General features: G+C 44.1%; 1 protein-coding gene across 1 annotated transcript in view; it reads left to right on the top strand.

Moving 5' to 3' along the window:
- The window catches only part of capn10l (calpain 10-like), a 50,661-nt gene that overhangs the window by 14,929 nt on the left and 12,952 nt on the right, over positions 1-22,780 (top strand). The window contains exons 9-19 of the mRNA XM_031902269.1: positions 206-280; positions 442-524; positions 1,181-1,255; positions 3,462-3,622; positions 3,921-4,075; positions 4,325-4,336; positions 6,741-6,943; positions 15,369-15,396; positions 18,179-18,229; positions 19,235-19,292; positions 19,394-19,461. Coding sequence (XP_031758129.1) covers positions 206-280; positions 442-524; positions 1,181-1,255; positions 3,462-3,622; positions 3,921-4,075; positions 4,325-4,336; positions 6,741-6,943; positions 15,369-15,396; positions 18,179-18,229; positions 19,235-19,292; positions 19,394-19,461 — 969 coding nt within the window. The remainder of the gene's footprint in view (positions 1-205; positions 281-441; positions 525-1,180; positions 1,256-3,461; positions 3,623-3,920; positions 4,076-4,324; positions 4,337-6,740; positions 6,944-15,368; positions 15,397-18,178; positions 18,230-19,234; positions 19,293-19,393; positions 19,462-22,780) is intronic.

Below are 22,780 nucleotides of genomic sequence, written 5' to 3'. Positions count from 1 at the left end.
AAAAAAAGTGAAAAAGTTTATTCAAAAATGATCCAACGTTTCGAGTACCAACTGTACTCTTCCTCAGGGACAAACCAAAAGACCAAGGGGGGTGGGTGTGTTTGGTCTTTGAAAAATGTAATACTAGTGGAACATTTAAAAAATATTCCAGCTTAAAAATGGTACTATGTTACCGACTAAGTTTGTTTTTGCTTTTTGGTTACAGAAGTACATAGAAAATATTCACGTTGATAACGGCCTAGTGGATCGACATGCTTATACTGTAACTGACACGGCGCAGGTTAGTTTTGATGGAATACATACACTTTTTTGATCCCTGATTTAACCCCTTTTTCATAATAATAATTCATGCATGTGCACATGATCTTGGTTTAATGTTATACTTATCATTTACAGTAGGGGGTACAATAGTCACTAAATAAGCAACCCCTCTCATTTCAGGTTTACAGGGAAGGGTGTGTGAATTTAATTCGCCTGTGGAATCCATGGGGACGAGGAGAATGGATCGGCCGCTGGAGCGACAAGTAAAACAGAATATTTTTTTCTGCTCATTACAAAGAGTTGTGTTACTGTATAGGGGTCCCAAGGGGGCGCGTAAAATAACGGTGTAAAATAGGCGGGTTTTTTTACGTCTTTTCTTCTGCCGGAACTTACGCAAAATAACAGCATAAATCTGCCGTTCGGATGGCAAACTGCTCCATTTATTTTTTTACACATCATAATAATCATAATAATATAATAATAGTCCCCTAAGTATTTTTTTTTAGTTAACTTTCCCTTTACAGCTTTGCCTATGAATAAAAATTGTTATATGCAATTTTGTTATTGCTAGTCCCACTTACCCTAGCAACTAGGTAATAGAATGAATGACCATTGGCTGTCAATGTCCTAATTCAGTTCTTATTGATCTTCAAGTGTCTCATAGAAACAGGTTCCATTTACATTTATGTCCTTGAACCCCTTGGTTCTGCCCAGGGTCTACAGAAATAACCCCATTGGCAACAGTGAGACATTTGCGATAGCATACAGTACATCCTAAATGGAATTTAATAAATTCCCAATAGTTTTGCTACCCAAGGTAGGTCTGAGGCTTTTTGACCCAAACTGGCAGTTTGATAGCACGGGTGGGTTTGGGTGCTTCAACTTCTCTGTTTTTTTTTTTTTTATTTATGATGTAAAGTTGCTCCTGGTGGAACGACATTGATCCAGAAGACAGAAAGAAGCTGAATACAAAGAGAGAAGATGGAGAGTTTTGGTACATTTCTATTTTGCTGTAACTGAGTTTGGAATGGATGCACCATACACCATTTGAATAAGGAACAATAGAGTTTATCTATAGGTGCCCTCTCTCATTAATACAACTGTCTACTATTTATTCCTTCCCCAAGGAAGGAGTAGGTCTATCCCTCCATAGACTATCATGGGAACCCCACTGACCCTGTCAGATGAAAATGCTGCCACCTGTCTGCAGGCTAGAAATTAGGGATGCACCAAATCCAGGATTCGGCCTTTTTCGGCAGGGTTCGGATTCAGCCAAATCCACGGTCCTGGCCTAACCATTTGGAAGGGTTAGTGTCCCCGCATAAACATGGAAATGTAACCCTTCCAAATCCTAATTAGCATATGTTAATTAGGATTCGGTTCGGTATGCGGTCGAATCCCTAAACATGGATTCGGGGGATTGGCCGAAACTGAAAAACTGGGTTTGGTGCATCCCTACTAGTAATGTGTGTTCCACTTATCCCACTCACATACACTATTACCTGGCTCTTCCCATTCAGGTGGGACTGGGCTATGTAGGGACTGGGCTATGTACGGACTGGGCTATGTAGGGACTGGGCTATGTAGGGACTGGGCTATGTACGGACTGGGCTATGTAGGGACTGGGCTATGTAGGGACTGGGCTATGTACGGACTGGGCTATGTAGGGACTGGGCTATGTAGGGACTGGGCTATGTAGGACTGGGCTATGTAGGGACTGGGCTATGTAGGGACTGGGCTATGTAGGGACTGGGCTATGTAGGGACTGGGCTATGTAGGGACTGGGCTATGTTATGTAGGGACTGGGCTATGTAGGGACTGGGCTATGTAGGGACTGGGCTATGTAGGGACTGGGCTATGTAGGGACTGGGCTATGTAGGGACTGGGCTATGTAGGGACTGGGCTATGTAGGGACTGGGCTATGTAGGGACTGGCTATGTAGGGACTGGGCTATGTAGGGACTGGGCTATGTAGGGACTGGGCTATGTAGGGACTGGGCTATGTAGGGACTGGGCTATGTAGGGACTGGGCTATGTAGGGACTGGGCTATGTAGGGACTGGGCTATGTAGGGACTGGGCTATGTAGGGACTGGGCTATGTAGGGACTGGGCTATGTAGGGACTGGGCTATGTAGGGACTGGGCTATGTAGGGACTGGGCTATGTAGGGACTGGGCTATGTAGGGACTGGGCTATGTAGGATTGGGCTATGTAGGATTGGGCTATGTAGGGACTGGGCTATGTAGGGACTGGGCTATGTAGGGACTGGGCTATGTAGGGACTGGGCTATGTAGGGACTGGGCTATGTAGAGACTGGGCTATGTAGGGAGTGGACAAGTGGAACCTCCTGTTGGCAAATACAGTTCTAAAGGGAAGTGAATAATAAGGAAACAGGTTCTATATGTAAACGATCTGTGTGAAATGTCCTTGGCCAGCCATTGAACTAACAGTGAAGAACTCAACTTGAGAACTTGTAAGGAGATGTTTGTTAGGTTTTAACATGAAGCTTAGCATATTATACTCCATTTTACAACGTATCTCCATTTTGTAACTGCTGACTGCAAGGCTTGACATCCCATAATAGTTGTTTTTCCCAAATAGCACCCTGGCACGCTTGTACCTTACTAAATACATGTTATGAAAAACAACTTTATCTTATCTGCTCGCTGATGCATCCCATACTCCCTGTGTACTCCTCGCATTACTGCGTTGGTCGCCCTTGAAGTAGTGGTGGTCTTTCTATTCGTTATAATACACTCCTTTGTATTTGCACGTGCACAAAAGGTATAAAAGCTATGAGCACGTAGAAATAAATTGAACAAGTTTGAACTGCCTCCGTGGTTGCGTCCTTCTTGTTCCCGTGCACGTCAGGAACCCTAACAGTGTTAGTTTAATAAATAAAATTAAGAAGAAATAAACCATTGAATGTTACAACTCCCAGCACCCATTGTGCATCCTAGTGTGGGTAACGGTAATTATGAGGGAATTACTGCCTACAAACCACCAAAGTCAAGTCAGCATTTCTTCTTTTTCTAAACCTTAAAGACAAGTCCTTCTCCACTGGACCATTTTAAAAACAAGCATTAATAGGGATTTTGGGGAGGACTAGCTTTTTTGTTGAATGGGTTTTCCCTCAATATATAGTGAGGTAGGTTTCCATAATCACAGCGGGTTATTTAGTCTCTTCGTTTAATCTTTCCAGGATGTCTTGGGAAACTTTTGTCCAGCAGTTTTCCCGGGTCATTATCTGCAGCCCCACGCTGGACTTTTTGAATTGGGGACGTGACCAAAGGTCTTGGCACAAAACTTCCTATGAGAACATCTGGCCCAAAGCAAGTGGGTTGGAGGACAGTTTTAACAAAGGTAAGGGACACAGTACCGCAATAGCCTCTGTATAATGATCCCGGCGCCCTGTGTGCCCAAAATGCCATTAAACTGCTCAGCAAGAATATATATATATACAGCTTTCCCCATAGCCTTTATAAATAGCAATGTCTATTTTACCCATCCCAGGTATGATATTGGGGGGTTAATAAACACAAACCATTACAAATAGTCTATTGCACCAGGTCTAGTAACCCTTAGAAACCAGCCAGCCGGAAGCACATTGCTTTTTTTTTTAACTTGAACAGTTGAAATTCTTCCCCATATATCATTTCAGATTTATTCTGCAAGAATCCCCAGTACCTTATACGGATCAGCCCATCGGATGAAGTACAGAAAGGATATAATGTCATCATTTCGCTGATGCAAAACCACAGGAACAGACAGAAGTTTGGGCGGGGCTGGCTGCCGATTGGCTTTCTGGTTTCCAAGGTACGGTAACTGGAGAAATGGGATATTTATGTACCACTTAATGTGTTGATGGTCGGGGGATACCAAGTGGCAGTCGTCTATTGCCCTATGGTTTATTAATGAATTTGCAAAGCTGAAGGTACTAGTAATGGGCCAGACACCCCATTTGAACAGTGCCAAGTTAGGCAGCACTGATTTAAAACCATAATATGAAACAGGGTTGTACATATTAATGGATAAATATTCTTTTCTTTTTTTTTTTAATTATAGGTGGACGCTGAGGTACGGAAGAAAAAGGGCTGACTTTAAACAATGAAACAGAAAATCTGCAATTAAATAACCTCAATATCACATTTATGTAGGAAATGTCCCAAACTAGCACAGTGCTCTGTAATATAAACCCTATTATTCTCTTATATGGTGAATTAAGTGCCCCCTATTGTAACATATAGGGATATTATAAGCCCCCGAGGGGTTCCTTATAATATATAGTGAATAAAGTGCCCCCTATTGTAACATATAGGGATATTATAAGCCCCCGAGGAGTTCCTTATAATATATAGTGAATAAAGTACCCCCTATTGTAACATATAGGGATATTATAAGCCCCAGAGGAGTTCCTTATAATATATAGTGAATAAAGTACCCCCTATTGTAACATATAGGGATATTATAAGTCCCCGAGGAGTTCCTTATAATATATAGTGAATAAAGTACCCCCTACTGTAACATATAGGGATATTATAAGCCCCCGAGGGGTTCCTTATAATATATAGTGAATAAAGTACCCCCTATTGTAACATATAGGGATATTATAAGCCCCCGAGGAGTTCCTTATAATATATAGTGAATAAAGTACCCCCTATTGTAACATATAGGGATATTATAAGCCCCAGAGGAGTTCCTTATAATATATAGTGAATAAAGTACCCCCTATTGTAACATATAGGGATATTATAAGTCCCCGAGGAGTTCCTTATAATATATAGTGAATAAAGTACCCCCTACTGTAACATATAGGGATATTATAAGCCCCCGAGGGGTTCCTTATAATATATAGTGAATAAAGTACCCCCTATTGTAACATATAGGGATATTATAAGTCCCGAGGAGTTCCTTATAATATATAGTGAATAAAGTACCCCCTACTGTAACATATATGGATATTATAAGCCCCCGAGGGGTTCCTTATAATATATAGTGAATAAAGTGTCCCCTATTGTAACATATAGGGATATTATAAGCCCCCGAGGAGTTCCTTATAATATATAGTGAATAAAGTGCCCCCTATTGTAACATATAGGGATATTATAAGCCCCCGAGGAGTTCCTTATAATATATAGTGAATAAAGTACCCCCTATTGTAACATATAGGGATATTATAAGCCCCCGAGGAGTTCCTTATAATATATAGTGAATAAAGTACCCCCTATTGTAAAATATAGGGATATTATAAGCCCCCGAGGAGTTCCTTATAATATATAGTGAATAAAGTACCCCCTATTGTAACATATAGGGATATTATAAGCCCCCGAGGAGTTCCTTATAATATATAGTGAATAAAGTACCCCCTATTGTAACATATAGGGATATTATAAGCCCCCGAGGAGTTCCTTATAATATATAGTGAATAAAGTACCCCCTATTGTAACATATAGGGATATTATAAGCCCCCGAGGAGTTCCTTATAATATATAGTGAATAAAGTACCCCCTATTGTAACATATAGGGATATTATAAGCCCCCGAGGAGTTCCTTATAATATATAGTGAATAAAGTGCCCCCTATTGTAACATATAGGGATATTATAAGCCCCCGAGGAGTTCCTTATAATATATAGTGAATAAAGTACCCCCTATTGTAACATATAGGGATATTATAAGCCCCCGAGGGGTTCCTTATAATATATAGTGAATAAAGTACCCTCTATTGTAAAATATAGGGATATTATAACCAAGGAGTTCCATGTCCATATAAAAGCGCTAGGCCGAAGGCTGAGTGCTTTTATACAGGACATAGAACTCCGAGGTGACTTCTAATATCCTCATGTTTTACAACAGAGAGTACTTTATTTATTACAGAATAGTTTTAGTGAGTCGTGTGACAGAAATTACATCACTAAGCTCCAATTATAACTGATGACATCACTAAGCACCGTTTATATAATTTACAGTACAATAGGGAAATGACCCAACTGTATATTTTATATATATATATATATATATATATATATATATATATATAAAATATACATTGGGTCATATATATGCAATACCAGCCATAAAGCAAGATAGAGCTGCTGTTTAGTACCGGACACTGCACCCCTCTATGCAAACACATAAAGTTCCATATGGGTCATTTATAACCTAGACCAGGCATACACCCAGGGTGCCCGCCGCGGGCTGTGTCAGTACTACACTTGCATTCATAAGTAAGTCCTGACAGTGTTACACGTTGCTCTGTGCAGCCATGGGGGTTACATAGCACATAACAGATACGCTTTGTAGGATACAATGGGTTTTGTTCTTACACAAGAAGATAAACAGAGGTCACATGCTATTCAGGGCTCTTTATAAAACCACAGAAGGAAAACCTTATTTCATAAGAAAACATGGCATTTGTAGCCAATAAATAATGTACTTGTAGGCTCTGGATGAACAGATACCCTTCACTTTATGGCACTTAGTTACCAGATCCGCAGAGGAAGATGCCGGGCTCGTTTTTCCTCAAAGATCTCCAGTCAGGAATCCACATTAACAAGCAGCGAGATGTGACCAAAGGTTTAAAACTGGCATCCGGCCGATACGTCATCACCCCCTTTAATGCGGATCGGAGCCAGGAGTCATCGTTTCTGCTGCAGGTTTTCCTGAGGAGTCAGGGTTGCACTGTGTAAGTACATTCCAGGCTCCTCCCACTTACCCATCATTCTGTGTGTCACATGGTATAAGTGAATAAACAAAGACAAACACCCCTAGATATGGGGAACCCCTCATATAAACTACTTGTTACAGGCCCCTCCCACTTACCCATCATTCTGTGTGTGTGTGTCACATGGTATAAGTGAATAAACAAAGACAAACCCCCCTAGATATGGGGAACCCCTCATATAAACTACTTGTTACAGGCCCCTCCCACTTACCCATCATTCTGTGTGTGTGTCACATGGTATAAGTGAATAAACAAAGACAAACACCCCTAGATATGGGGAACCCCTCATATAAACTACTTGTTACAGGCCCCTCCCACTTACCCATCATTCTGTGTGTGTCACATGGTATAAGTGAATAAACAAAGACAAACACCCCTAGATATGGGGAACCCCTCATATAAACTACTTGTTACAGGCCCCTCCCACTTACCCATCATTCTGTGTGTGTGTGTGTCACATGGTATAAGTGAATAAACAAAGACAAACACCCCTAGATATGGGGAACCCCTCATATAAACTACTTGTTACAGGCCCCTCCCACTTACCCATCATTCTGTGTGTGTGTGTGTCACATGGTATAAGTGAATAAACAAAGACAAACACCCCTAGATATGGGGAACCCCTCATATAAACTACTTGTTACAAGCCCCTCCCACTTACCCATCATTCTGTGTGTGTGTCACATGGTATAAGTGAATAAACAAAGACAAACACCCCTAGATATGGGGAACCCCTCAGATAAACTACTTGTTACAGGCCCCTCCCACTTACCCATCATTCTGTGTGTGTGTCACATGGTATAAGTGAATAAACAAAGACAAACACCCCTAGATATGGGGAACCCCTCATATAAACTACTTGTTACAGGCCCCTCCCACTTACCCATCATTCTGTGTGTGTGTCACATGGTATAAGTGAATAAACAAAGACAAACACCCCTAGATATGGGGAACCCCTCATATAAACTACTTGTTACAAGCCCCTCCCACTTACCCATCATTCTGTGTGTGTGTGTGTCACATGGTATAAGTGAATAAACAAACACAAAACCCCCCTAGATATGGGGAACCCCTCATATAAACTACTTGTTACAGGCCCCTCCCACTTACCCATCATTCTGTGTGTGTCACATGGTATAAGTGAATAAACAAAGACAAACACCCCTAGATATGGGGAACCCCTCATATAAACTACTTGTTACAGGCCCCTCCCACTTACCCATCATTCTGTGTGTGTGTGTCACATGGTATAAGTGAATAAACAAAGACAAACACCCCTAGATATGGGGAACCCCTCATATAAACTACTTGTTACAGGCCCCTCCCACTTACCCATCAGTCTGTGTGTGTGTCACATGGTATAAGTGAACAAACAAAGACAAACACCCCTAGATATGGGGAACCCCTCATATAAACTACTTGTTACAGGCCCCTCCCACTTACCCATCATTCTGTGTGTGTCACATGGTATAAGTGAATAAACAAAGACAAACACCCCTAGATATGGGGAACCCCTCATATAAACTACTTGTTACAGGCCCCTCCCACTTACCCATCATTCTGTGTGTGTGTGTCACATGGTATAAGTGAATAAACAAAGACAAACACCCCTAGATATGGGGAACCCCTCATATAAACTACTTGTTACAGGCTCCTCCCACTTACCCATCATTCTGTGTGTGTGTGTCACATGGTATAAGTGAATAAACAAAGACAAACACCCCTAGATATGGGGAACCCCTCATATAAACTACTTGTTACAGGCCCCTCCCACTTACCCATCATTCTGTGTGTGTGTCACATGGTATAAGTGAATAAACAAAGACAAACACCCCTAGATATGGGGAACCCCTCATATAAACTACTTGTTACAGGCCCCTCCCACTTACCCATCATTCTGTGTGTGTGTCACATGGTATAAGTGAACAAACAAAGACAAACACCCCTAGATATGGGGAACCCCTCATATAAACTACTTGTTACAAGCCCCTCCCACTTACCCATCATTCTGTGTGTGTGTCACATGGTATAAGTGAATAAACAAAGACAAACACCCCTAGATATGGGGAACCCCTCATATAAACTACTTGTTACAAGCCCCTCCCACTTACCCATCATTCTGTGTGTGTGTCACATGGTATAAGTGAATAAACAAAGACAAACACCCCTAGATATGGGGAACCCCTCATATAAACTACTTGTTACAAGCCCCTCCCACTTACCCATCAGTCTGTGTGTGTGTGTGTCACATGGTATAAGTGAATAAACAAAGACAAACACCCCTAGATATGGGGAACCCCTCATATAAACTACTTGTTACAGGCCCCTCCCACTTACCCATCATTCTGTGTGTGTGTCACATGGTATAAGTGAATAAACAAAGACAAACACCCCTAGATATGGGGAACCCCTCATTTAAACTACATGTTACAGGCCCCTCCCACTTACCCATCATTCTGTGTGTGTCACATGGTATAAGTGAATAAACAAAGACAAACACCCCTAGATATGGGGAACCCCTCATATAAACTACTTGTTACAGGCCCCTCCCACTTACCCATCATTCTGTGTGTGTGTCACATGGTATAAGTGAATAAACAAAGACAAACACCCCTAGATATGGGGAACCCCTCATATAAACTACTTGTTACAGGCCCCTCCCACTTACCCATCATTCTGTGTGTGTGTCACATGGTATAAGTGAATAAACAAAGACAAACACCCCTAGATATGGGGAACCCCTCATTTAAACTACATGTTACAGGCCCCTCCCACTTACCCATCATTCTGTGTGTGTGTCACATGGTATAAGTGAATAAACAAAGACAAACACCCCTAGATATGGGGAACCCCTCATTTAAACTACATGTTACAGGCCCCTCCCACTTACCCATCATTCTGTGTGTGTGTCACATGGTATAAGTGAATAAACAAAGACAAACACCCCTAGATATGGGGAACCCCTCAGATAAACTACTTGTTACAGGCCCCTCCCACTTACCCATCATTCTGTGTGTGTCACATGGTATAAGTGAATAAACAAAGACAAACACCCCTAGATATGGGGAACCCCTCAGATAAACTACTTGTTACAGGCCCCTCCCACTTACCCATCATTCTGTGTGTGTCACATGGTATAAGTGAATAAACAAAGACAAACACCCCTAGATATGGGGAACCCCTCATATAAACTACTTGTTACAGGCCCCTCCCACTTACCCATCATTCTGTGTGTGTGTCACATGGTATAAGTGAATAAACAAAGACAAACACCCCTAGATATGGGGAACCCCTCATTTAAACTACATGTTACAGGCCCCTCCCACTTACCCATCATTCTGTGTGTGTGTCACATGGTATAAGTGAATAAACAAAGACAAACACCCCTAGATATGGGGAACCCCTCATTTAAACTACATGTTACAGGCCCCTCCCACTTACCCATCATTCTGTATGTGTGTCACATGGTATAAGTGAATAAACAAAGACAAACACCCCTAGATATGGGGAACCCCTCATATAAACTACTTGTTACAAGCCCCTCCCACTTACCCATCAGTCTGTGTGTGTGTCACATGGTATAAGTGAATAAACAAAGACAAACACCCCTAGATATGGGGAACCCCTCATATAAACTACTTGTTACAGGCCCCTCCCACTTACCCATCATTCTGTGTGTGTGTCACATGGTATAAGTGAATAAACAAAGACAAACACCCCTAGATATGGGGAACCCCTCATTTAAACTACATGTTACAGGCCCCTCCCACTTACCCATCATTCTGTGTGTGTGTCACATGGTATAAGTGAATAAACAAAGACAAACACCCCTAGATATGGGGAACCCCTCATATAAACTACTTGTTACAGGCCCCTCCCACTTACCCATCATTCTGTGTGTGTGTGTGTCACATGGTATAAGTGAATAAACAAAGACAAACACCCCTAGATATGGGGAACCCCTCATATAAACTACTTGTTACAAGCCCCTCCCACTTACCCATCAGTCTGTGTGTGTGTCACATGGTATAAGTGAATAAACAAAGACAAACACCCCTAGATATGGGGAACCCCTCATATAAACTACTTGTTACAGGCCCCTCCCACTTACCCATCATTCTGTGTGTGTGTGTGTCACATGGTATAAGTGAATAAACAAAGACAAACACCCCTAGATATGGGGAACCCCTCATATAAACTACTTGTTACAAGCCCCTCCCACTTACCCATCATTCTGTGTGTGTGTCACATGGTATAAGTGAATAAACAAAGACAAACACCCCTAGATATGGGGAACCCCTCATATAAACTACTTGTTACAGGCCCCTCCCACTTACCCATCATTCTGTGTGTGTGTCACATGGTATAAGTGAATAAACAAAGACAAACACCCCTAGATATGGGGAACCCCTCATTTAAACTACATGTTACAGGCCCCTCCCACTTACCCATCATTCTGTGTGTGTCACATGGTATAAGTGAATAAACAAAGACAAACACCCCTAGATATGGGGAACCCCTCATATAAACTACTTGTTACAGGCCCCTCCCACTTACCCATCAGTCTGTGTGTGTGTGTCACATGGTATAAGTGAATAAACAAAGACAAACACCCCTAGATATGGGGAACCCCTCATTTAAACTACATGTTACAGGCCCCTCCCACTTACCCATCATTCTGTGTGTGTCACATGGTATAAGTGAATAAACAAAGACAAACACCCCTAGATATGGGGAACCCCTCATTTAAACTACATGTTACAGGCCCCTCCCACTTACCCATCATTCTGTGTGTGTGTCACATGGTATAAGTGAATAAACAAAGACAAACACCCCTAGATATGGGGAACCCCTCATATAAACTACTTGTTACAAGCCCCTCCCACTTACCCATCAGTCTGTGTGTGTGTCACATGGTATAAGTGAATAAACAAAGACAAACACCCCTAGATATGGGGAACCCCTCATATAAACTACTTGTTACAGGCCCCTCCCACTTACCCATCATTCTGTGTGTGTGTCACATGGTATAAGTGAATAAACAAAGACAAACACCCCTAGATATGGGGAACCCCTCATTTAAACTACATGTTACAGGCCCCTCCCACTTACCCATCATTCTGTGTGTGTGTCACATGGTATAAGTGAATAAACAAAGACAAACACCCCTAGATATGGGGAACCCCTCATATAAACTACTTGTTACAGGCCCCTCCCACTTACCCATCATTCTGTGTGTGTGTGTGTCACATGGTATAAGTGAATAAACAAAGACAAACACCCCTAGATATGGGGAACCCCTCATATAAACTACTTGTTACAAGCCCCTCCCACTTACCCATCAGTCTGTGTGTGTGTCACATGGTATAAGTGAATAAACAAAGACAAACACCCCTAGATATGGGGAACCCCTCATATAAACTACATGTTACAGGCCCCTCCCACTTACCCATCATTCTGTGTGTGTCACATGGTATAAGTGAATAAACAAAGACAAACACCCCTAGATATGGGGAACCCCTCATATAAACTACTTGTTACAGGCCCCTCCCACTTACCCATCAGTCTGTGTGTGTGTGTCACATGGTATAAGTGAATAAACAAAGACAAACACCCCTAGATATGGGGAACCCCTCATTTAAACTACATGTTACAGGCCCCTCCCACTTACCCATCATTCTGTGTGTGTCACATGGTATAAGTGAATAAACAAAGACAAACACCCCTAGATATGGGGAACCCCTCATTTAAACTACATGTTACAGGCCCCTCCCACTTACCCATCATTCTGTGTGTGTCACATGGTATAAGTGAATAAACAAAGACAAACACCCCTAGATATGGGGAACCCCTCAGATAAACTACTTGTTACAGGCCCCTCCCACTTACCCATCATTCTGTGTGTGTGTGTGTCACATGGTATAAGTGAATAAACAAAGACAAACACCCCTAGATATGGGGAACCCCTCATATAAACTACTTGTTACAGGCCCCTCCCACTTACCCATCATTCTGTGTGTGTGTGTGTCACATGGTATAAGTGAATAAACAAAGACAAACACCCCTAGATATGGGGAACCCCTCATATAAACTACTTGTTACAGGCCCCTCCCACTTACCCATCATTCTGTGTGTGTGTCACATGGTATAAGTGAATAAACAAAGACAAACACCCCTAGATATGGGGAACCCCTCATTTAAACTACATGTTACAGGCCCCTCCCACTTACCCATCATTCTGTGTGTGTGTCACATGGTATAAGTGAATAAACAAAGACAAACACCCCTAGATATGGGGAACCCCTCATATAAACTACTTGTTACAGGCCCCTCCCACTTACCCATCAGTCTGTGTGTGTGTGTCACATGGTATAAGTGAATAAACAAAGACAAACACCCCTAGATATGGGGAACCCCTCATTTAAACTACATGTTACAGGCCCCTCCCACTTACCCATCATTCTGTGTGTGTCACATGGTATAAGTGAATAAACAAAGACAAACACCCCTAGATATGGGGAACCCCTCATATAAACTACTTGTTACAGGCCCCTCCCACTTACCCATCAGTCTGTGTGTGTGTGTCACATGGTATAAGTGAATAAACAAAGACAAACACCCCTAGATATGGGGAACCCCTCATTTAAACTACATGTTACAGGCCCCTCCCACTTACCCATCATTCTGTGTGTGTCACATGGTATAAGTGAATAAACAAAGACAAACACCCCTAGATATGGGGAACCCCTCATATAAACTACTTGTTACAAGCCCCTCCCACTTACCCATCAGTCTGTGTGTGTGTCACATGGTATAAGTGAATAAACAAAGACAAACACCCCTAGATATGGGGAACCCCTCATTTAAACTACATGTTACAGGCCCCTCCCACTTACCCATCATTCTGTGTGTGTCACATGGTATAAGTGAATAAACAAAGACAAACACCCCTAGATATGGGGAACCCCTCATATAAACTACTTGTTACAGGCCCCTCCCACTTACCCATCAGTCTGTGTGTGTGTGTCACATGGTATAAGTGAATAAACAAAGACAAACACCCCTAGATATGGGGAACCCCTCATTTAAACTACATGTTACAGGCCCCTCCCACTTACCCATCATTCTGTGTGTGTGTGTCACATGGTATAAGTGAATAAACAAAGACAAACACCCCTAGATATGGGGAACCCCTCATTTAAACTACATGTTACAGGCCCCTCCCACTTACCCATTATTCTGTGTGTGTGTCACATGGTATAAGTGAATAAACAAAGACAAACACCCCTAGATATGGGGAACCCCTCATTTAAACTACATGTTACAGGCCCCTCCCACTTACCCATCATTCTGTGTGTGTCACATGGTATAAGTGAATAAACAAAGACAAACACCCCTAGATATGGGGAACCCCTCATATAAACTACTTGTTACAGGCCCCTCCCACTTACCCATCAGTCTGTGTGTGTGTGTGTCACATGGTATAAGTGAATAAACAAAGACAAACACCCCTAGATATGGGGAACCCCTCATATAAACTACTTGTTACAAGCCCCTCCCACTTACCCATCATTCTGTGTGTGTCACATGGTATAAGTGAATAAACAAAGACAAACACCCCTAGATATGGGGAACCCCTCATATAAACTACATGTTACAGGCCCCTCCCACTTACCCATCATTCTGTGTGTGTCACATGGTATAAGTGAATAAACAAAGACAAACACCCCTAGATATGGGGAACCCCTCATATAAACTACTTGTTACAGGCCCCTCCCACTTACCCATCATTCTGTGTGTGTGTCACATGGTATAAGTGAATAAACAAAGACAAACACCCCTAGATATGGGGAACCCCTCATATAAACTACATGTTACAGGCCCCTCCCACTTACCCATCATTCTGTGTGTGTCACATGGTATAAGTGAATAAACAAAGACAAACACCCCTAGATATGGGGAACCCCTCATTTAAACTACATGTTACAGGCCCCTCCCACTTACCCATCATTCTGTGTGTGTCACATGGTATAAGTGAATAAACAAAGACAAACACCCCTAGATATGGGGAACCCCTCATATAAACTACATGTTACAGGCCCCTCCCACTTACCCATCATTCTGTGTGTGTCACATGGTATAAGTGAATAAACAAAGACAAACACCCCTAGATATGGGGAACCCCTCATATAAACTACTTGTTACAGGCCCCTCCCACTTACCCATCATTCTGTGTGTGTCACATGGTATAAGTGAATAAACAAAGACAAACACCCCTAGATATGGGGAACCCCTCATATAAACTACTTGTTACAGGTTCCTGTGTGTTTTATACAGAGATATGACTGACGTAAATCGCATTTATATATTATTCTCTCCTTTGCAGGGAGCTTGGTGATTCCCAGAGCTTTCTGGTATGTACTGATTTGTACTTTAAAGGATAAGTAAGTCATTATTTTTTATTTTTTATACTAGTGTGTATGTTGCATGAAGGCAGAGTCCTTTTCTGTGTATTTATACATGTGAGACTGAGCTGCCATATTGTTAGCCATGGTTTACTTTTACTAAAGCACGTAAGCCTGCTCTGGGGATGTGGCAGCCATGATACCAGTCCCCAACTGAGACCCTGGCCGGATAGGGATACTGTGCCTCTCACTGGCTCATCCTCAGACACAATATGATGAATTTGCTGGAGAGGCTATATATTATTTTCAGAAACCTGCATTCAAATCTTTTCACTTCTTCTCCCTCATTACTTCTTCCCACTCACACCTCCAAGCAGTGTTGGGCGCTCCTAGGGGTACTGGAACATGTATGTATGTAAGGATATATTTATATATGTAGGGATCTCCAAAATTGGGCCCCTAGGATGGGTTCTCCTTTGACAGGCACTAGAGGGTGGCCTTAGGGAATTGGACACCTAAAGGTGGTCCTAGTTGTTTTTGTGTTAAGAAAGGGAGTATCCCTGCAGTTCAGGGTTATGGCCACAGGGTGGTGCACACAGTATATAAGGCTGTGCAGCCATGTGCAGCCAGGTCTTCCTGCCTGGGACCCCTCTGCAGAGAGGATAGTGACAGGCCAGTGAGCAGACAGTGAGTAAATTGCTATAGGCCGCTCTAGGAGTGGCAGACAGGGTATTTAGCTGGGCAGCTTAGCCCCACCAGGAGATACCGAGATTAAGATCTCCCAGCACTAATAGCTGGAGTCAGGGATTAAAAGAAGCAGGAATAGGAGTTTGCCTAATCCGGGGGATAGCCGGGTGATATTTCCGGAGTGAGGTCTCCAGGGGGTGTCCGCTTGGCGGGAGTACCGGGAAGTGCCCTAGAGAGGGGCTTCTGGCGAGAAGTACCGGAGGGAACCCCAAAGGGAGGGTCATTTGGCTGGAGTGTTACCAGTATCCCAGGAGAGAGGGACTCCTGAGGGAAAGAGAAGGTATCCTGACATATCCTGTGTATCCTGTGTGCAAAAGCTGTCTGCCACTCCACAAATAAATACATCACTTGGTTCAGCATACTTCAGAGTGTGTGTGTATTACTCCTGGAGGATCTACACCGCCTGGTAAGAATCTACCCCAGGGAGGGGGCAAGGTACCAGGGGTGCTGGGATCCCCTGAATAGGAGCATAATATCAAGGTCTCAGGAGGGGAGTTATAGTTCATTCTATCCCTATCCTGGGTGGAGGCACGCCAAAGTACAAAGTAATAGCTGTTCCCCATAATAAGCGGGGCTCAGGACTCCTGGAAGCGCCAAACCAGAGTAATTCAGCGGGTAGTGCCACATCTAATCATAAAGTGGGCTACATATATATAGTGCTGCTTATGTACAGCGGAACAATAAACAAACGGGTGATTACAATAATAAGTACAAATAGATACAAAGTGGGGTTACAATTTAGAGCTAAGTGCGTAGACAAGAGGTCCCTGTCCCATAGAGCTTACAATCCATGTGGATGGGTAATTTACAGACGCAAATAGAAGCTAGTGATGAGTGAATATTTTTGTCAGACATGGATTCATAGTGAAATTCCACATTTTGCCATCAGCGAATTTTTTTGCAAAACCGAGGCAAAAATTTGCCAAAACACAAAAGCCAAAAAATGTTGCCGCAAGAAAAAGCCCATTGACTTTAATGCATTTGTTGCGTGTTAAAAATGTTGTATGTCGGAAGAAGACTAAAATCTGATTGTGTATGGGCAGCTTTAGGGGCAGTAAGGTAGAAAGGGTTAAGGAGGGAAAGAGCAATAATAGTGGGGGGGGGAGAGACCAAGTGGTTACTCTGAGAGGAACATGTGGAGACGCAGGAGGAGGGGTAGTGAGTGAGGGGCAGAGAGATGGAGGGAAGGTTATGAGGAGGAGTTTGTTAGTTATATTATGCTTTATGGAAAGCCATGATGGCGACTTCAGCAGGGGAGGGGCCTGTGCCCTCTTCAGAAGGGGAGGGGCCTGTGGCCTCTTCAGCAGGGGAGGGGCCTGTGGCCTCTTCAGCAGGGGAGGGGCCTGTAGCCTCTTCAGCAGGGGAGGGGCCTGTAGCCTCTTCAGCAGGGGAGGGGCCTGTAGTCTCTTGCATGAGAGGAAGAGAATTCTGGGTATTTAATACAGACTATAGGGGAGAGATGGGAGTCAGGGAGGGGAGAACATGCATGAAAGAAAGGGATTTGGAAATACTGAGTAAGGAAATACTACTCTGGCAGAACAGAATAACCCTGTCTCCAAGGACTTTTCACATGTTGCACCAATTTGCTGACACCCAGCGCCATCAGACAGGCCCACATTGACCCCTCGGGTGAAGGCGTGGGTCAGGCGGCATGATAGGTTGGGCCAGAACTGGGTGGGGAGAGGGCAAGTTAGGGTCCATCGTGGGTTAATAATTTATTGGCCTGCGCATCTCTTGTCTCTCCCTCCGTTCTTAATCCAAATTTATAGCTTAATCTCTATTTGGGCATGCCAAATAAGGGCTATGATTGGCTATTTGGTAGCCCCTGCATTGAATGTAGACTGTCGGCTGGGGGAGCGCCAGCCCAGTCTGACCCTGACAGCTACAGTCACCTAACTGTTAGATTGTAAGCTCTTGCGAGCAATGTTATCAGCATTGATTTTCTCGTATGCATGTATCCTCTTACACTGACGATGGAGCTATCACCGTACAGGTTAACTACATAAGAAGCTCTGACAAAATCATTTTATATTTTATTTTACAGAAAAATGAAGAAAAGACACAAGAAGAAACATTCATGAAATATGCCACTCAGGTACCGGGGAACATGGGAAATGGCTCCTGGTGTGACAGGGGCATTGTAAGCTTATGTGGGGCAGGGGCTGATGGCAATGATAGATTTCTTAATAAAGTTCTGGGTAACATTTTGGTGCTGTATGGGATCATGAGAACCCGATCCACCATCCCAGCTGTATATAATGCTTAGGGGTATTCTTATTGCCCCCTGCAGGGTGGAGGGTGTATGTTTGCCTAGAGTCTCAGGGAAGATTAGGTCAGTGTGGGAGACCCAGTCACTCAGGATGAGCCAATACAGTATGATTTTAATGGGGTACTTTTTATTTCTAAATGACACTGTTACACAGCAAATAATTCCATCTGCCATTTAACCTTTTATTCTAGAACCAACAAATGTATTTGTAGCTGTAATATTGGTCTGTAGGCGCCATCTCAGTGCCTTGTGCCTGAGTCTGAGCTTTCAGCCAGCGCTACACATTAGAACTGCTTTCAGCTAACCTATTGTTTCTCCTACTCCCATGTAACTGGAGGAGTCCCAAGCCGGACTTGGATTTCTTACTATTGAGTGCTATTCTGATACCTACTGGGAGCTGCTATCTTGCTCCCTTCCCATTGTTCTGCTGATCGGCTGCTGGGGGTGAGGGGATATCACTCCAACTTGCAGCGCAGCAGTAAAGTGTGCCTGAGTCTGAGCTTTCAGCCAGCGCTACACATTAGAACTGCTTTCAGCTAACCTATTGTTTCTCCTACTCCCATGTAACTGGAGGAGTCCCAAGCCGGACTTGGATTTCTTACTATTGAGTGCTATTCTGATACCTACTGAGAGCTGCTATCTTGCTCCCTTCCCATCGCTCTGCTGATCGGTTGCTGGGGGGGAGGGGGGTATCACTCCAACTTGCAGCGCAGCAGTAAAGTGTGACTGAATGTGACCCAATGTATAGCATAGGTCAGTCCCCTGTATACAATAATTTAGTATAATTTACAGCACCGCCCCCCTAATTCCATTCTCTTATCCTCACATTAGGGAGGCAAAATGAATTCCCAGGATCTTCAGAAGTTTCTGAATGATGTTATTTCAAAAGGTAAGAGGAATTAGTAGGGTTAAGTAAAGTAGTAGTAGTTACTAATGACAACAAAGATGCAGCTCTGCGCTTCCATATCAGAAACATTATCTTTCTTCTAGGGTTTGCACCCCATGGAGGAATCAGATTCAGTACAGAGGCCAGTCGATCCATGTTGGCATCAATGGATGTATCCTTAAATGCAAAAAAAAAAGAAAAAAAAATGAAACACACAAACAGCAAACAATTCAAATGTTCTTAAAAGTGATTGAAAACAATTTTGCTTTGGAATACCATTATACATGGGCATTCTGTTGCACTCACCTAAACAAGACACCAGGGGGCAGTATAGTTTTCAGGGCCTGTCATTTGTCTTCCAGCATGGGTTCATGCCAGTTTATATAAATACCCCGCTGTGTAGCCCCGGGGGCAGCCATTCCTGCACTGGTACAGCTGGGGTGTTTGCTACAGAAACCCTACTATAGTTTATATAAATACCCCGCTGTGTAGCCCCGGGGGCAGCCATTCCTGCACTGGTACAGCTGGGGTGTTTGCTACAGAAACCCTACTATAGTTTATATAAATACCCCGCTGTGTAGCCCCGGGGGCAGCCATTCCTGCACCGGTACAGCTGGGGTGTTTGCTACAGAAACCCTACTATAGTTTATATAAATACCCCGCTGTGTAGCCCCGGGGGCAGCCATTCCTGCACCGGTACAGCTGGGGTGTTTGCTACAGAAACCCTACTATAGTTTATATAAATACCCCGCTGTGTAGCCCCGGGGGCAGCCATTCCTGCACCGGTACAGCTGGGGTGTTTGCTACAGAAACCCTACTTTCTCTAGCGGCCCTCCTGTCAGTGCAGACGTTAGGGGTTTTGTCTGTGATCACCTCTGGAGGCAGGACAGAGAATTTAGACCTAGTGGCTCCTGGTCCCTCCCACTGTATATAAGGCTCGTCTCCACCCTCACTCCTCAGTTCTTTGTCCTGCCTCGGAGGTGTAGGACAGCTAGTTAGTTTCACAATTTCCCTTTTTAATTTTATTTATTATTTTATTCACCTATACTGTTAAATTAATATCTTAATGCAATATAATAATTAGTGAACAGGATCGACTAGGACACACAGCTGTCCTAGTGGAAAAACTCTACAGATTCCTTGGGATGACTGGAGCACTTGGGCACGCAGAGCTGCCCCTGCAAGTGCTGGCACACACACAGTTGATGGCACTTGGGTACGCAGAGCTACCCCTACAAGTGCGGGCTGACACACAGCTATGCGCATTTGGGCACGCAGAGCTGCCCCTACAAATGCTGCCTGATGCACAAATTGGGACACAAGGGTACGCAGAGCTACCCATGATTGTGATCCCCACCATGGAGCTACAGCAGCCAGCCTAACAACCTGCAGCACAGGCCTGGGCTCAATGGGACACGCAGAGCTGTTCCCAGAGCAGAGCGCACATGGGGCTCCTAACCCAGACAGAACCGCAATGGCACCCTACCTCACAAGCGCGTAGAGAAGGCCCCGCTCGCAGCGTGGCAGCGCACTTCTGGGTTGCTGGACAATTCGCACCGAATGCGAGTGCGCACCTAGGGATTCGCGCCAGAACGTCGACGCGATGACGTCACACTATGCGCCCCTGCACCGCGGACACAGCGCGGCATTACAGGAGCGCTCCTAAACGGCGCGACTATAGTGGGGAAGCAGCAGTGCTCTCATAGCACACAGCACATTAAAAGAGAGCGCTTAATTGCCCTATACAGCACAGATAATACCAATCCTCTACTACAAGCATTCAATACAGAATAGCATGGAGAAGGCTGATTCACTCAAAGACCTCAGAGAGGTTATACAGTCAGCTAAAAAACAAAAGAAACCAGACAAACTACCTAAGTGCAAGGTATGTAAGCACTCTCTAAGAAAATCAGAGAGAAATTACTGTACTGACTGCAAACCTGCCTCACAGACTCCTTCTGTAGCTGAGCCACCTATTCTCTCCCCACAAGCATCACAGGCTCAGGATGCAGCCTCACTGCCAAACACCCCTCAGGCCAACTCCCCATCACCCCCAGCCACTGACCAACCTATAGCACAGGCACCTATACCCATGCCCTGGGAGGATAATCCGCTGGCCCATACTTCTAACCAAGTACCAGCCCAGTTTGGGGAATTCCTACAGTGGATTATGAACACAGTACAACCACCACAAGCTCAAGGGGGGCAGACTAAAGCCCGAGATAACAGGAAGCGCAAAGCCACAGTCACCCTACCTTCCCCCTCAGAATCAGAAGAGGGGCTAGCTTCAGACTCAGAGGCAGACGAACTACTCAGTCAGAATTCAGATTTTTCAACTCATTCACAACCCCAGTCAGAGTCAGACTCTGATGAAGAGGGAACAGCCTCTGCCTCCCCAGAGACCTCTAAAAGGTTACTAAGGGAGATGATGCAGACACTGGAGATTAAGGATGAGACGGTACCCCTATCTAGGGCTGATAAACTTTTAGGAGTTCAAAAAAAGTCCAAACTAGCCTTCCCAGTGTTCAATTCCCTCACACAGGCAATTGAGGCAGAGTGGGCCCAACCTGAGCGCCGAATTGCGCTCACACAAAGATTTTTCAAAACATACCCAGTGCCAGAGGAACACCAGAAGAAGTGGGATAAAGCACCTAAGGTTGATTCCGCAGTAGCCAGGCTATCTAGGCAAACTGCCATTCCAGCCGAGGAGGCGGCATTCAAAGACCCATTAGACCGCAGGATGGAATCCATTCTAAAACGCTCCTATACACAAGCAGCAGCGATCCTTAGACCCGCAGTGGCATCAGCAGGCTTAGCCAGAACAGCCAGACATTGGGCCTTGGAGTTAGCACGCCATCCACCAGCATCTAAACAACAATTACAGATGGAAGTGGATAAACTATCCACCACCTTGTCATTTCTAGCAGAATCCGCCCTGGAAATTACCAGGCTAGCGGCCAAAGCAACTTCCAACGCAGTGGTGGCCCGTCGAGCTCTATGGTTACGGCATTGGACGGGAGATACAGCATCTAAAATGAGGTTATTATCACTGAAATTTACAGGAGAGTCCTTATTCGGACCTGACTTGAAACAAATCATATCAGATGTTACAGGGGGAAAAAGCACTTTCCTACCCACCAGCAAGAAACAAAGATTTGACCCTTCTAACAGATACTCCGGGAGGAGAGGATGGTCCTCACAGACGAGACCATTTCGTCCCTTTCGCTCGGGCTTCAGAAACTCCCCAGCTGACCAGGGAGCAAGACGTGGCAGACCCACATGGCAGCAGCACGCCCGCAGCAATATCAAGAAACCTAATACTACCAAACCCAACTCAGCCTGACTCAACCAGGCAACTGGGGGTACAAAAGGTTGGGGGCAGATTACAGCAATTTCTGGGAACATGGGAAACACACGTTACAGACAAGTGGGTACTAACCGTAATCAGCCAAGGCTACAGAATTCCTTTCTCACCACAACTTCCACAAGGA

The sequence above is a fragment of the Xenopus tropicalis genome, chromosome 5 (genome assembly GCF_000004195.4).
Source record: "Xenopus tropicalis strain Nigerian chromosome 5, UCB_Xtro_10.0, whole genome shotgun sequence".
NCBI lineage: Eukaryota > Metazoa > Chordata > Amphibia > Anura > Pipidae > Xenopus > Xenopus tropicalis.
Note: the sequence above shows the minus strand (reverse complement) of the source record. Positions and strands in the feature narration are given on the sequence as shown.